The 17,763-nt window shown below is 33.7% G+C and overlaps 1 protein-coding gene across 1 annotated transcript; it reads left to right on the top strand.

The window, feature by feature from the left end:
* The first annotated feature begins 850 nt into the window (after positions 1-850).
* Positions 851-1,849, top strand: LOC145816119 (uncharacterized). Its single transcript, XM_082912366.1, has one exon. It carries the CDS (start codon positions 851-853, stop codon positions 1,847-1,849), a length of 999 nt encoding a protein of 332 aa, XP_082768492.1.
* Positions 1,850-17,763: the final 15,914 nt, after the last annotated feature.

Raw genomic sequence — 17,763 nt, 5'->3', positions numbered from 1 at the left:
ATCTTCACAGTGGGGGGTCAACAGCCCATGCAAGAGTTGTAGAGGTGAATACCTATGTGCAAAAAAGCAAGTCTGCTATGGTAGCTCAAAAAAGGAAAACAAGTAAGCAGGAGAAAGCCAAAGGGCTTGCGAAATTTCAGGGGAAGAGAAAAGGAATTTCGCAAATTGGGGTTGGAACTTCTATGAATATCAAGAAATGTGCTACTTTTAGATCGGCAGCTGCAGTACTTTCTCTGTCTTTGGCAAGCAAATCTGGTAGTGGTCAACTCTTACTTAATAAGGCAGAAGCATCTCTCCAAATTGGTCAAATACTTAGGATGAATTGTAAAGGTAATGAGGAGGAAGTGTTAAGTAAATTGATAGAGCTAGAAGCAAAAGACAAGGAAGTGCTGGGTCTAAGGGGCAATAAGGCAGCTTAATATGCCCATCCAGGTGATTTGGTGAGTGAATTTTGTGTCAATGAAGGTTTTATCGTGGAATATCAGAGGCTTAGTAAACTCTATAAAAAGAAAAAAACTCAAAAAATTACTTTATGAGAGGAAGGTGGATATGGCATTAATTCAAGAAACAAAGAGATCCAGTATTAACGAAAATTTTGTCCGTTCATGTTGGCCTGGTGATCAGATGGAATTTATGGCAGTAGATTCAGTGGGAGCAGCTGGTGGTCTACTTTGTATCTGGAATCCAGCAGTATTCCAACTCTTGACCTGCTGCAGTAATAGGAATTTCATCATCCTCTCAGGTACTCTTTATTGTAGTTTTGACTCTGTTATTGTCAATGTCTACGGTCCAAATGATAGTGCTAGTCGTAGAAAGGTTTGGGAAACATTAAAGAATTTAAAGCAAATCTATGAAAATCCTTGGTGGTTGGGGGGGTGATTTCAATGAAGTCAGGTCACTATCTGAGAGGTTGGGTTGCTCTCAAAGAAGTAGAGGTTTGAATGACTTTAATGAACTAATTGATGAATTGGAAGTGCGTGACATCCAAATGTTGGGAAGAAAATTTACTTGGTGTAACTCACAAGAAGGAGTCAAGTGGAGTAGGTTAGATAGGTTCTTACTTAGTCCAGAATGGATGCAGAAATTCAATTTCAAACTGTGGGGTTTACCAAGAAGGTTCTCAAATCATTGCCCTATACTTCTCATGGAAGATGAGAGGGATTGGGGTCCCAAGCCATTTAGATTTCTAAATGCCTGGTCATTACATCCGAATTTCAAATCTTTTGTGAAATCAATATGGCCTGAAACTAATGTTGATGGTTGGGCTAGCTTTAAGTGTCTAAGGAAACTGAAAATTCTTAGATTAGCATTAAAAAAATGGAATCTTGAAATTTTTGGTAATGTGGAGTTTAAACTTAAGCAGCTGAAGGGAGAATTGCATGCGTTGGACTTGGCAGCTGAAGTCAGGTTACTAAATGAATCAGAGCTATGTAGGAGAAGGGAGGCAAAAGGGGAAGCATGGAAATTGAGTAAAATGGTGGAATGGTTATTGTTACAGAAGTCTAGAGTTAACTGGGTATTAAAAGGTGACCGAAATACAAAATTCTTTCATGTGATGGCCTCCTCAAGAATGAATAGGAATGCACTGGGTTCAATTGATGTTAATGGGGTTCTGAAGGTTGACCCCGTTGAAATTAGAGATGAAGTCCTGACCCATTTCCAGAAGCAGTTTACAGAATCATGGTCTAACAGGCCAAGCTTATCGGGCCCTTTTGAATCAATTGGGGGAGATGAGGCCCGAGTTGCTTTGGAAGCTGAATTCACAGAATCTGAAGTTGTTGCAGCAATTAAAGAGTGTGATGGGAACAAGGCTCCTGGACCTGATGGCTTCAATTTATTGATGTTTTAGAAGTGTTGGCAAACCATCAAAGGGGATGTGATGCAATTCATGAAAGAGTTTCACATAAATTCGAAGTTGGTTCTTGGTATTAATAGCTCATTTGTAGCTTTGCTTCCAAAGAATGATAATCCTTCTAGTCTCGGAGAATACAGGCCTATTAGTCTCATAGGTTCACTGTACAAAGTGCTTTCAAAAGTTTTATCTAGTAGGATTAAATCAGTCCTACCCAGGATTATTAGTGAATCTCAATCAGCTTTCATAAGGGGTAGACGTATTTTGGACGGTGTTTTGGTTGCCAATGAGATTGTTGATGAGTAGAAGAAGAAGCAAAAGAAATGTATTGTTTTAAAACTTGATTTTGAAAAAGCATACGATTTAATAATTGGGAGTTTCTCTTCTCTATGCTCTCAAATTTTGGGTTTGGCTCAAAATGGATCGACTGGATGAAGGAATGTGTTACAATAGCCAGAATCTCCATCTTGGTGAATGGATCACCTACACTTGAATTCAGTCCTCAAAGGGGCCTTAGACAAGGTGACCCATTATCACATTTTCTTTTTAATATAGTAGCTGAGGGTCTAAACATTCTGCTGAACAGAGCTGTCCAGTTAGGGTTGATTAAGGGTGCAACAGTTGGTTCAAATAATATTATCATTACTCACTTACAGTTCGTAGATGACACCATATTGTTTTCTGAGGCAAGAAGAGAGGAGGTGATCAATATCAAAAGGATATTGAGGTGTTTTGAAATATTATCTGGGTTGAAGATTAACTATCACAAAAGTGTGATTTGTGGAGTTGGAATTAATGAAGAACTCATCAAAGATTTCGCGGCCATCTTGTACTGTCAGCAACACAGTTTACCAATGAAATATTTGGGTATGCCCTTGGGAGCTAATCCAAGGAGGAAAAGGACTTGGCAACCTGTTATCGACAAATTCAAATTGAAGTTGGCTTCTTGGAAAAGAAGATTTTTATCCTTTGCTGGTAGGTTGTCAATGATCAAGTCTGTGCTCTCATCCTTACCAGTTTTCTACTTATCCCTATTTAAAATTCCTGTAGGGATTGCAAAGGAGATTGACAAAATACAATCTAGATTCCTTTGGGGAGGTGATGAATTAAGAAGGAAAATTCATTTGGTTAAATGGGGGGAAATTACTCAAAGTAAATGTAATGGGGGTCTAGGCATTAGAAAGGTGAAACTCATGAATGAGTGCCTCCTTTTGAAGTGGTGGTGGAGATTTGGGAGTGAAAATGGCAATCTCGGGAAACAAGTAATCTGCAGCAAGTACCCACAGAATGGAGGGAGTTGGTGGCGTGCCCCTGTTGAAAATACAAGGGTATCCATGTTTTGGAGAGATATACTGGAATTCGATGGAAATAGTCCTGAGCTACTGGAGTTTTTTAAGGTCAATGCAAAGCTTATCATTGGCGATGGGAGGGATACAAAATTCTGGTTTGACAATTGGGTTGGTGTTGGGAGCTTAAAAGATGCATTCCCTAGATTATTTTCTGTGTCTCTTTATCAATGTGAATCAGTGGCAGTGGTTAATAGCAGGAGAAATGGGAATGAAGAGTGGGATTTGGCTTTTAGACGAACCTTGTTTTAGTGGGAACTTGATGAGCTGAGGAGGTTGAAGGTGATGTTACAATCTGCCCCTGCCCTCAGGGAAGGAGTGCTGGATGGATTGAGATGGAATGCAGATAAGTCAGGAGTGTTTACTGTAGCATCTGCTTACAAGTGGAATGAAGTTTCATCTGGTGTTTTTGCAAAATTAGGGGCTTTCATTTGGAAGAATGTGGCTCCACCGAAGATGCAATTTTTTGGGTGGTTAGCATCGAAAGGGAGGATCAAGACATCATGCTATCTTTAAAGCATTGGTGTACTTAGTGATGTTTTAGATGTTAGTTGTATTTTCTGCAGAACTGAATTGGAAACCGTTAATCATTTGCTATTGTGTTGTCCTTTTAGTTGGAGGATTTGGTCCAATGTTATTAATTGGTGGGGAGTATCTTGGATGTTGTCGGGGTCAGTGTCACGTCTTTTGCAGTGGTGGGATGGGTATAGTTTCAACAAAAAGGAAAAGGTCATCTGGAAGATTATTCCATTGGCGGTGCTCTGGTCCATATGGAGGCAGAGAAATGAACTGATCTTTAGTGGCACCCATGTGGATTTGGAAAGGTTGCGTGAACTTATCAAAATTAGGATTGCTTTGTGGTTTAGAGCCTCAAACCCTTCTTTCTGTTACTCAGTCACTGATATTGTGCACAAGTTGCAGCAGGTGAAGTTCTGCCTTATGTCCTGATGGGGCTGGGATGGGCTCTTATCTGTCTGCTAAGGATGTGTTCATGTCTGTAAGCTGGTTAGTTATTTTGTGGTTGGCTCAATAGGCATCAGTGGTTCAAGTTAGCTCAATTGGCAGCAGTAGCTGGTATAAAAGCTTCTTTCTGTCATTGTTCTGGTTTTATCTGCATTATTCTGGTTTAGTGGCAGCATCTGGTTTATGGTTTATCTGGGCTGTTTTGGCATTGTTAGAGTTCACTTCACTTTTCTTTATGAGTTACTAGCTGCTGTGATCTGTGTTTTGCACTGGTCTGAATGGTGACTTCTCCAACCTCCCCTGGTTTGCTGTCAAATAGAATCAGTGGATGGGTTTCTTGTTTTTAGCTGCTGCTGTATGAATTGGTTGGTGGTCTGGCACTGGGTCTGCAGTTGGTTGGTGGTCTGGCATTTTGGTTGTTTGAATTGGTTGGTGGTCTGAATTGGTTGGTCTGAACTGGCTGCTGCTGTTATGTGACCTGATCCTGGTGCTGGTCTGTAGGTGGTGATTAGGGCTGCTCTGTAAGATTGGAGGTGGTAGGATTAGGTTCAAGGCAAGCAACTTGGTAACTTGGTCAAGTTAAACCTTAAAGCTCACCAACCCAAACATTTTGGTTCGGTATGCTCTGATTGAGAGGAACATATCAGAATGGGATCTTCTTTTTGGTTTGCTAATGCATTGGTGTTGAGATGCTACTTGGTGTGATGCTGCTATAGACTAGTTTTGGTGTCCATCACCAGAAGCTATTGGTGGTAGTATTGCTGCTATTGCTGCTGCAGAGTGGTAGTTTTGTTGCTGATTTGTTTTGTTACTAATGCCAGCTTCATGAATCTATTTATGTGCTCTGCTAAAATAGCAGCTTTGTTGTAGATGAATGGTCTTTAAGGGGTGTGTTATGTTAGGCTGGGCTGCTGTGAATTTTCGTTTTTGGATGTCTGATCTGTTTGTTTTGTTTTCGTTTTTGCTCTACATGTTGGTTACTCACCAACTTGGAGCCTGGAGTTTGTGCTAGCAGATGATTTGGTGTGCATCTAGGTGCCAACCTAGTTGGGATCTGAATGTTTCACTATGATGCTTTTTGCACTCTCCGCTTTATTGATGTATGTTATCATACTCTGTATGTTTTTCCATCAATGAAGTTTCCTCTTTTTTTTGCTGATAAAAAAAATGGTAAATAGCGCAACGAGCTCTCAAGCCGCTGAAACGCAAACCCAGGCTTCGGAAGGCTACCTTTGGCTCTTTCCTGCTGAGCTTCCCATCTCCATTGGCATCATACCTCTTTAGGATAGCCTTCAGCTACTCCTCAGTCAGGGGAAGACTGGTACCTTTTGGGTCATAGATAGGCATTTTCTTAGTTACTAGTTTCAGTGTTTGTGGATGGAGAGGTTGGTTTTGTTGTGTTGTGCAACTAGGAACCAAGAAAGAGTTGCCTTCTTATAGTGAGACAAAGTAGTGGGTGTCGGACAGATTGAAGCCAAAATCATTTTTACTTAAAAAATAAAAGTAAAATGAAGGGGGTTTTACCCATAAATCTTATTTCATGTAGTTGTATTCCAGGAATATGGTGTCGTGATATTTCTGAGAGTATCTAATAATTTTTCCTTACCTATATGATAGATATTGTTTTATAACTTTCAAACTTCAAAATTTTATAACTTTCGATGTACACATTTGTTTTTGATAAAAATTATATTTTTAAACATTACCAGACGATATCTATCAAATAAGATTTCAATTGAATATAAAATTATGCAAAATGAAAAATATATATCAAAGCGTCACACTTTTTTTAATTTGAAAATGTGACTTTTGAAATTTCACATTTTCAAAAATGTTTTTAAAATTACACATAGTTTATGATTTGAAAAAAAAATTAAATTTAAATTTCTAATGTCAAATTTCACATATTTGAAATGTAAAGAAATAAAAATAAATTTCATAGTTCGATATTAAATCCTAAAGATATTTCATATATATAAAAAATCCTTAAATTATCTGAATTTTCATTGTTGTTAGGAATAAAAATAATGTGATTTTCACACTTGTTATGAATAAAATTACTGTGATTTTTTTTTGAAGTGTGAAAATTTATATCTTCAATGAATAAAAAATTAGAATATTTGAAAAATATGAATATTTTGAAAAGTGTGAATATTCATACCAATTTTTATACTTTTTTAAAAATTCACAATATTTAATTTATTGAGAATATTCATATTCATATTCATATTCATAATAATTATATATTTTCAAAATTTCACACTAAAGAGATTCCAATTATAATCTAACTATAGTGATTTATTTATTTTTTGTTTTTTTGAAAATGTAGATTTTGATATAATATTATATATAATAAAAATAAATAAAACATATTGTGGAAGATAAATTAAATTAGATATTCTAAAGAAATCTTCTCCTATAATTAAGTTGCATGATGAATTGGAATTCTATTGCCAAATTTAGACATACATTAAAAAAGGACTTCTTTTTTTTTTTTGGTCCTTTTGAAAGCTATGAGACTAAATGGAATTATAAATTATGAAGTAGATCAAATGGAATACAACTTTAGTTATGAAATTTATATATAAAAATTCCAAGAAAAAAATGTGAAATAGAAAAGTAATTGGTTGGAGATAAGAGGAACTAACTTTGTTCGTTCTTTTTGGTGGACAAGTGCTCAATAGAACCACCTCTCCCTACTCTAGTGTGAGCATCTTATGCAACTTTGTGCTTAAGAGCATTGCTATTAAAATTTAAAATTTAAACTTACTTTTCAAATTTAATAATATGGTAATCAATTAAAATATTTAAGATAATACTCTCTATCATATCTTTCTTAATCATCAACTGATCATATTATTTAAATATCATTAAATCTAAAAAATGAGTTCAGAAAACGAGCTTACATGCCATTTTCTTTATGGTTAAGCTAAAGGAAAAAGCTAAAAAAAAGATAAAGTTGATTGAAAAAGTTGAAAGCTAATCTATTTAACAAATAATATCTTGAAGCATATAATCCGGTCAAAAGATGCAAATATAAAGATGATACTTTGGTAGGGATAATTATTTAATAGTGTCGAAGCGCCTTGTGGTTTTATACTTTGTGCTCATCATTTCTCAAAAATGGATCTCAACAATTCATAATTTCACAAAATCCTAACTTTTCTCCAAATTTCCAAAATCTAAGGCTCCGTTTGATTCCAAAGGAAAAAAAATTCAAAACACTTTTCAAAATTCATAACTAAACACACAATTCATAATTACACAAAACTCAATTTAAAAATTAATTTCAGAACTCATAACTGAACACACAACTGAAAACTCTGTTGATGATGTAGTGTTGAAGATGGTTAGTGATGAGATTATTAAATTATTTTTTATAAAAAATCTAAAAAAAATAATTTCTATATTTAAAAAATATCTAAAACAAAAATAATTTTTTTTTTATTTAAATTTTTTTTTCAAATAATAGGTTGCAATTGAAAAAAAAAAAAATCACTGTTTCGGTCAACCGACCGGACGTCCGGGCAGACGACCAGGTAGACCCAATTTGCCCTTTTCAAAATTCAAAATTCAAAAACATATTTCAAAACATTTTTCAAAACTCATAACCGAATAAATTTTTTTCATTTCAAAACTCAACTTACAATTCCATACTCAAATCACAACTTCAAAACGTGAATCACAATTCCAAAACTAAACCAAACGCAACCTAAGTTTTTACAAAAGAAAAATTGAGTTTTTCTTTTTGAAATTTTTTATATAATTAGAAACTCCAACAATCACGCAACTCATATTTTTCATCGATACAACTTTTTCCTCAAAATTCCTCAAGCCAAGGGTTTTCACAAAATTAAGACTTCCTCATTTAAAAAAGTTTTTGCTCATGAAACCCCCAAAACATTCTCATAGTTCATAAATTAAATGATTTGAAGAAAGATTTGAGAAAACCCCTCTTTGAGCAAAACACAATCTCATAAAAATCAAATCCTAATTCCATACACTCCAAATAATATCAAAATGGATAAGATCTGCCTCCATTTTTATTTGTATTGGTATTTGTATTTTTAGAGTTAGAGGGTGAAAATCGCAATAAGATAAGTTATGAGTGTCCTGTATTTCTATTTCTATTTTTACTCCCACATTATTTTGGTTCTAATTTTTTGAATTTAATTTTTTTTAAATTAATTTTTTTATATATATTTTTTATTTTTAGTGAATTTTTAAAATATTTTAAGTAAATTTTTTGCTTTTTAAATGTACCTAACATAGGTATACTTAAAAAGTAAAGTAGTTGTAAAAAAAAAAAAATTAAAAAATCAATAAATACACAAGAATACAAAAATATACTAAACTTTCGTATTTTTTTTTAATATTTAATAAAATTTTCAAATATTGTATTTTTAATTATATATAAATTAAAAGTGCATCTAAAAATTTGCTTAAAATGTTTTTTTTTTTAAAAATCACTAAAAAAAAAAGAAAGGAAAATTAAAATTCAATTTAAAAAATTGGAACCAAACAAGCGGTTAACGCCAAAAAAAGGACAGAAATTACATAACGGTGGTGCTACATGCACTAATTAGTATACACACAAATGTACTAACTAGTATTATGATATCATTAATAACCCTATTTATTATATAAATTACAAATACTAAAAATCTCTAAAATTATATCATATCATCTATTAGTACACTAATATATATACTAATTAATGCGTATAGTGTTATTCATTACATAAACAAAAACAGGAGTTACTTATAATTAATATGTATATGTTCAAAAACAGGAGTTACTTATAATTAATATGTATATATTCATTAACGAGGTAACAGCTTTACAACCACAGTGATCTAATGTAGACTACATGTAACATGATGGTGATTAGATTAGGTGGTAAATTGAAACACAAATCAGTAGGGATTGGTATCACTAATTTGGTACCACTAATTAATGAGGTAAAAAATTAAAAAAAAAAAAAAAAACATAGCAACACTGTGACAATGGATAAAACTCACTGCAAAACCACTAATGCCACCTCTAATTAGTGTTATCAACCAGTTTTGCACACATATATCACCCACGTACGCAGTAACTTAGAAAGCCCAAAAAGAAAAAAACAGAAAAGGAAAGGAAGAGTCTAATAAATAGTGAATCCCCATCTGGAGGCATATTTGACGAGGTTGCTCATCTCCTCCTCAGTAATGAATCCGTCACCATTGCCATCAGCATGGTGAACAGCGCATCGAGCTCTCAAGCCGCTGAAACAAAAACCCAGGCTTCGGAAGGCTACCTTCAGCTCTTTCCTGCTGAGCTTGCCATCTCCGTTGGTATCATATCTCTTTAGGATACCCTTCAGCTGCTCCTCAGTCAGGGGAAAACTGGCACCTCTTGGTTGATAGGAAGGCATTTTCTTACTTACTAGTTTCAGTGTTTGTGGATGGAGAGGTGGGTTTTGTATTGTTGTGTTGTGTTGTGCAACTAGGAACCAAGAAAGAGTTGTCTTCTTATAGTGAAACAAAGTAGCGGGTGTGGGACAGATTGAAGCCAAAATCGTTTTTACTTAAAAAATAAAAGTAAAATGAAGGGAGTTTTACCCATAAATCTTTTTTCATCTAGTTGTATTATGGGAATATGGTGTCATGATATTGTGGGAGTATCAAATAATTTTTCCTTACGTATATAGTAGAATTTATATGCTTCAAACTTTAAAATTTTATAACTTTCGATGTATACATTTGTTTTTGATAAAAATTATATTTTTAAAAATTACACGACGATGTCTATCAAATAAGATTTTAATTGAATATAAAATTGTGCAAAATGAAAAATATATATCAAAACGTCAAACTTTTTTGAATTTGAAAATGTGACTTTTGAAATTTCACATTTTTAGAAATGTTTTTAAAATTACACATAGTTTATGATTTGAAAAAAAATTAAATTTAAATTTCTAATGTCAAACTTCACATATTTGAAATGTAAAGAAATAAAAATAAATTTCACAGTTCCATATTAAATCCTAAAGATATTTCATAAATATAAAAAAATCCTTAAATTATTTGAATTTTCACACTTATTATGAATAAAACTAATGCGATTTTCACACTTGTTATGAATAAAATTAATGTGATTTTTTTTTTTGAAGCGTGAAAATTTATATCTTCAATGTATCAAAAAATTAGAATATTTGAAAACTATGAATATTTTGAAAAGTGTGAATATTCATACCAATTTTTATACTTTTTTAAAAATTCACAGTATTTAATTTATTGAGAATATTCATATTCATATTCATAATAATTATATATTTTCAAAATTTCACACTAAAGAGATTCCAATTATAATCTAACTATAGTGATTTATTTATTTTTTATTTTTTTGAAAATGTAGATTTTGAGATAATATTATATATAATAAACATAAATAAATCATATTGTGGAAGATAAATTAAATTAGATATTCTAAAGAAATCTTCTCCTATAATTAAGTTGCATGATGAATTGGAATTCGATTGCCAAATTTAGATATACATTAAAAAAAGTTTTTTTTTTTTTTTTTTTTTTTTTTTTTTTTTTTTTTTTTTTTGGTCCTTTTGAAAGCTATGAGACTAAATGGAATTATAAATTATGATTAAGATCATCAAATGGAATACAACTTTAGTTATGAAATTTATATATAAAAATTATAAATCTATCATATCTTCTTATTCATCAACTAATCATATTATTTAAATGTCATTGAATCTAAAAAATGAGTTCAGAAAATGAGCTTACATGCCATTTTCTTTATGGTTAAGCTAAAGGAAAAAGCTAAAAAGAGATAAACTTGATTGAAAAAGTTGAAAGCTAATATATTTAACAAATAATATCTTGAAGCATGTAATCCGGTCAAAAGATGCAAATATAAAGATGATACTTTTGTAGGGATAATTATTTAATAGTGTTGAAGCGCCTTGTGGTTTTACATTTGTGGTATTTGCTGTAATTTTTCATTAAATAAAAATATTATACAGATAGTGTCACGTGATATTTTGTGAGTATTAATTTTGTTTTTTTCTTTTCTAAGACCTCGTTTACAAATAAGCTTTTTTAGATTCTCTCATGACCCATTATTTCAAATTTTGATTGCCTCCTGTTATTAAATAAACACATGATTGCATGCTGAGCATTGCAGTAAAGTATTAGCTACACGCATTTTCCAAGGCACACATAAAAAAGGCAGCAAGAGTAGCCTTTATTTTCTTTCCATCTTTCTTTAGGAAGAGCGTGGGGAAGGAGAAGATAATTCAAGAGACAAAAATACTTCTTATCAGATGATCATGAAACATTCCAGTAATCAAAAGCAAACACCACAAAGTAAACACTATCTATAATGAGTGTGGATGCTAAATTGTGGATGATCTACTAGAGCATCTTTAATATGGTTTGGTAAAATATTTGTAAGGTAAAAAATGGGGCAAGACCTTTCTAAAAACCATCTCTAATGGTTAAAGTAAAAAATTTAGTCAGACCTTTCTAAAAACCATCTCAAATGGTTTGTCATTTTTCTTGCCAAATTATAGAATTGTCAAAATTTGGCAAAGCTATTTCTCTTTACTTCTTTTATTCACTGCAACAAATAAGAGTTTTAGAGATAGAATGTTTTGATCTCTAAAAGTGAAAATTTTGTTGCAAAAGACAGTTAGGGACCAATTTCTATTGTTATGAGGATGGTTGCTAAAAGGTTGTCCCGAAAAATAAAAAATAAGGCTTTTAGAGACAAAATTTTGAAAATGTCACTAATAAATAGACTTTTAGGGGCAAAATAATTTGGTCTCAAAATGGTTTATTTTTTGAGACAAAATTTGGTCCCAAAAGGATAATAATTCATCGCTAATATCTAATTTTTGTTACTAAAAATATAATAACGATACTTTTCATCAAAAAAATATATATATTTGGCCCTTAAAAAATAATTTTGTTCCTAAATTTTGGTCTCTAAAATCTTAATTTTTTGTAGTGATGATAGGCACTTACAAATTATATTTCATTTGCATTTTATGAAAAAAAAAATTAAAGAAATATGATTTGTACCATTAGAGCATGATTGCCAAATTAGAACACTAGTAATGTTGAATTGCCAAAATGATATGCCAAAGTCAAATTTTGGCATGTCAGAGCATCCGCATCAGCTTCAGCTAGCTTCAGCAAATTTTAAGTCAAATTATAACTGAAAAAGTCATTTTCATATTTTAGCTAGTCACCCACTGCATCAAACTCTCTATTTTAACTCAATCCTATTAAAATATTTGTTATTCTTTTTTTTATATAATTAAATTGATGACCTATCAACCAAACAATTCTTATGTTTTACAAAAGATAAAACTGGAGGAAATGTAAAAAAAAAAAAATTTGCCGTTGACCGGTTGACCGGCGGGTTGACTGGCCGGACGTCCGAGCGGACTTCCAGGTGGACGTCCAGTTACACCCAAATCGTGTGTTGTAGCGATGAACAGTTCCTCGCTTTATCAGACGAGTTACTGTAGCAAATTTAACAAAAAATTAATTTAACAAAAATTTGTTGAGACTGATGAAGGAATGATTTGATGATTTGTTATTTATATTTTAACTTTTTGTTAATTTAAAGATATTGATACTAATGCTCTTATAGTATCAAAATGTCAAAATTTGACGATCCTCTTCTAAATGACAGATGTTGTTTCTTTGATTTGGTTTTATTTATTTATTTATTTTTAAATTAAAAAAAACAAAAAAATTGACAAATGACATTTGTGGGATCCATCAAAAGAGACAGAGGAAAGAAATTTAACTTTAACATTGTGCTTTTGACAGCAACCATTAAAAATGCCAATGCCAAGTCTTGTCAAATGATTATATGTAACATAAATTAATGATTAGATTCTACCCATCATATAATGCTGCTCCTCCCCATACCTTATTGTTATGTATGAAGAAGAATGAGGATTTAATAATGGACATGCCTATAGCTTGGTGCATCCATCAACCAATGTCTTCTTTGAATGTACTTCTTCAAAGATGCTTCCTACCCAGCTCTGATGGACACTTTTTGCTAATCTATACTTCCCAAGCTAGTTTGTATAAGGGATTTCAATATATGACATACATGATTCTATTGTGCTTGGTTGGGACATTCGGGGAGGGATTTAGAAAGAGAAATGAAAAAAGTGTGTGAAATTAAGTGAAATATAGGTATATTTTATTCACATTTCACCAACCTTTTCCATTTACTTTTCTAAATTTCTCTTTAAATCTCTCAACCAAACACAACATTAAAGAATAGAGCATCATAGAAAAGAGAGATCATATTTCTTTTAGTTCTCTTGACCCATGCTTTGTGTTATTTATCCATTTGCTGGAGGAAACTTTTACTCATTTTCATCTCTATAATATATATTACTAGAGAGAGCACAATTTTCTCATCCTTGCACTCGATTACGATTGTGGGTTGAATAATTATACAAATACTAACAATCTTACTAAAATTTTTACTAAAAATGCAAGTTGACAAATGTGAATGGTTATAAAAAAAAAAAAACAATGATATTTAAACACCCATTGATATTTAGACATGTATTGTTTTAGTGAAATTATTAGTGAGAGTTTAAGTAGATGTAGTATACTCTTTTTACCTAGATAAAATTGTCAAATAGTCAAATAGCAAACTAAATAAGCAACTTCTCAAAATGATTTAAAGGAGAATTGAAAGAATGTAAAGAAGGTTTCTAACCTGGTCAATTGGAAAAAGGCATCAACCATCAAGGCTTATTGGGTGGGCGGGGTGGGTGTCTGGAAATCAGGACAAATTGAACCTTTGAATATGAATCTACTTTCTAAATGGTGGTGGAGATTTGCAAAAGAAGTGAACGTTCTTAGGAGAAAAATGATACAATATTGGAGGTCGGTCAGAATGGATGGTGTTGAATAATCTATTTGTTAAATTTGGGAAACAGACTGAATATCAAGTTTTGAATCTTGGCAAGTTCTGTGTACCATAAAAACACTAGTCTACGTCCACAACTAAAAAAGGCAAAAGGAAAAAATGAAGTGCATGAATCTTGGCAAGTTAGGAAGATTCTGGAAATATTATGGTTACACAATCTTAAAATGAAAAAATTATTAGATAAATCTCAAGTATTGGCATGTCTCAGCTTGAATTTTTTATTTTTATTTTTTATTAACTGGTTTGAAATACCACCATGTAAGTTGTACCACATGGTAATGTATGCTATTTCGTAAATGACTAATTTGTAAGATTATTCTTTAATTTATTTATTTATTTATGGCTTTGTTGGTTATAAGGATGTATGCATAGCACTTCGGGGTTGATAAGTCTAAACATGTAGTGGCAAAAACAACTTGTAACAACCCTCACTTTGTCTTAGTCATGCTCACGTGCATTTGCATGATCTTTGTCTTACTTAAACTTGTATTTTTCGGACCTTGATTTGTTTTGTTTAAGTGTTACTTGCATGCTTTGTTCCTTACTTAGTATGTGTTAAGCCTAGGTCACACCTTTGAACATCTTGCACCTAGGACCATCTTGAAACCACTTTGGTTGACCTCCACCTTCACCCTGGCATATTGGCCGAGATGTCATCATCTAGGCCGAGGTGTGCATCACCTAGGCCGAGATGTGCATCATCTAGGCTGGGATGTTACCACCTAGACATCCTAGATCTTTGATCCTTGCACCTAGTGATCTTGTTCCGAGACTGGTATGACCTAGACTGAGGTGTAGCATAGCTAGGCCGAGTGTTATCCTTCCAAGCCGAGATCATTGAGACCTTACTTGTCGAAGCTTATGTCTCGATCCGAGGTCATTACCTTGTTAGAGTACCCATGTCACCTTACTTGTTGTATACACTTTGTCATGCTCTTGTCTTGTCAGTCAGTCACCTTTTTTAGGAGAGCCAACCAGCCGTTGCCACGTATCCCAACAGAGGGTTAAGTCAGCCGAGAGTAGAGAAAACATATCATTTTGTCATATCCTTGTCTTTGAAGAGAGAAAATCTCTAGGAAGACAAAGAGAAGTTCTTAGAGTGAGAGAGCTAGAATCCAAGCTTGATCCTTAGAGTTTGAACCGTTTGATTCGTGTTTTGAGGTTAGATTCTTGATCTACTCTTGTTGTTCTTTGTGTTAATTCGATCACATTGCATGATCTAGTATTATTCATGAGCCATGAATTTATTTAAAACTTGTTCTAGAAAGAGAAAATGATGTTCTTGTGTTCTTGAAATAAAACTATTTTTTGATCCGAAAGTTTGTATGAAGATCCATGTTTTGTGTTTATTTTCATAAGATCTTCGAGTATGGGTACCCGGGTCCAGGTTTTCGAACTCATCTCATAAAATCTCAGATTTTGAATAAAGAAGTTATGATTTAAGCATTCATGTTCTTCATGTTCTTCATGTTCATGTTCTTCATGTTCATGTTCTTCATGTTCATGTTCTTTATGCTCTTCAAGGGGGAAAACCCAGAATTTTCAGACTCCATTTCCCTGAATGTGGTCATTGGGACCACACCTCGGCCAAGAGGTGTGGGACCTCGGCCAAGACCTGGTTGGTACCCAGCATGTTTTCCCGAGATGAGAAACAGTGTTTTAACTCCCCGCACGCGTTTTTCTTTGTCTTGACTTAGTTTTGAAAAAAAATCCCGAGATCATTTACACTCATGCAAAGCTTGTTTTAGGAATGCATTTCATATCCATATTTGAGCATCTCTTCTTGTCTTCTTGAAATGCATTCAATGGGATTTATTATGTACTTTTAGGCCTTGGATCCTTGCTTGTAATCCTCACACCCGAAGAGCTATGTGAGTGGTATTTTTAATAAAGCTATGTTATAAAGTTTTGATAAAGCTTTGCTTTGTTTTGGAAAAGTATTTGTTCAAGTATGAATGATTATCCCTAGTTTTGTATCAAGTATTATCTTGTTTTGATGACATTCTTGGAATGTCCTTAGTGCTAGGGGACTATAATGCAACTAGTACCCTTGTTTGAGATATCTCCCTTGCCACCGACGGCCTTGTGCGGGTGGGTTTGTCTAATCGATTCCGGGTCGATTATTTCCTTGTTTTATCAGGAATGTCATCCCTTGTATTATATTGATGCTAATACGCATCCCTTGAAGTTTTGAAAGACTTGATAGAAGAGCTCGGTTCATCCCTTGATTTTGTACAAGCTACGATATGTATTGTTTGATAAAGATCTCGGATATCATTCATTTAAACCTTTATTTCTAATATCATTCACTGAGTATCCAAGCTCACCCTCTCCTTATTTATATGTAGGTGACGAGCAAGAAGGCGGTGATGCCTAGATGTGTTTTGCAAGATGTTTTGGATTCATGTTTTGTATCATCTTGAAGATTATGCTTCTTGGCTCTCTATTACATGTCTTTTGTATATGTCGGCTTGAGAATCCTTTTGATCAAGATGTAATATGTACTTTATTTTATTTGTATTCAAGTTGTAAACCATGTTAAAATGTATGCCATTTCATTTGATCTATGCACAACTCTTATGGACTACTTAGACTTAAATATATTGTTTCCGCACATGTAGGCTCCATATGTATACTCTGATTGTGTGTGAATTTTTGTAAGTTGGCCTTTGGTAATCTCGGATTACTGGCCATCATGGCACCATTCTACTAGGGGCGGAATGGGGTCGTGACAGATTGGTATCAGAGCACCGGTTCCTTATAGTATGTTATTCGCACATACTTGAGTCCTAAAGAGCATAGGATCTCCCTTAGAATGATCTTAGGATTGCATCATAATGCTTGCTACTTGACTAGATGTGCATCATCCCGACATGATTATTTGTTACTTGCACACATGTCTATTTGTTCATTTTGTTTTAAAGTCATATTTTACATACTCTTAGCATCACGAGAAGAGCTAGACCTCCAGTTGGCCGAGATCATTCCGAGGATAGATTGGACAGATTAGAAAGGTTGGTCGAAGGTTTGGTCTGTGAGTTGAGACAACCTAGGCCACAAGACACTAGTACCACCTCTACTCAGGCCGAGTAGACAAACGGCCGAAATGTAGTTCCACCTCCACCTCCACCTCCACCTCCTCCTCCTCCAGTGCCGCGAGTGCCTCTACAGCGAGCTTTATATGGGCACGACAGGATAAATTTGATCAAAGAGTTCAAGAAGATGAACCCACCGAGATACCAAGGGGGTATAGAGCCAATGAAAGCCGAAGCGTGGGTCTTTGAAATAGAGAAGTTGTTTGAGATTTTTCCCAGCACCGACGCTTAGAAGGTGTCATTGGCAGCAATCACATTGGACGACGACGCTCGAAGATGGTGGATGATGATCCGAGAAGGTAATCCAGGTTTGACTTGGGCCAGATTTTTGGAATTGTTTTATGACAAGCACTTTTCCCTCAGTGTCCGAGATCGCAAGACCACCGAATTCCAGACTTTGACACAGGGCAGCAAAACCGTGGCGGAATACGATCGTGCTTTCACTGAGTTAGTAAGGTATACACCCCACATGGTCAATAGTGAATATAGAAAAGCCAGGAAATTTGAGAGTGGACTTCGTGGACCCATACAAGATCGGGTG

The sequence above is a fragment of the Camellia sinensis genome, unplaced genomic scaffold, assembly GCF_055761805.1.
Source record: "Camellia sinensis isolate YWXY unplaced genomic scaffold, ASM5576180v1 Unanchor3, whole genome shotgun sequence".
Lineage (NCBI taxonomy): Eukaryota > Viridiplantae > Streptophyta > Magnoliopsida > Ericales > Theaceae > Camellia > Camellia sinensis.
The sequence above is the reverse complement of the archived record's forward strand: the minus strand, read 5'-3'. Positions and strand labels throughout refer to the sequence as shown.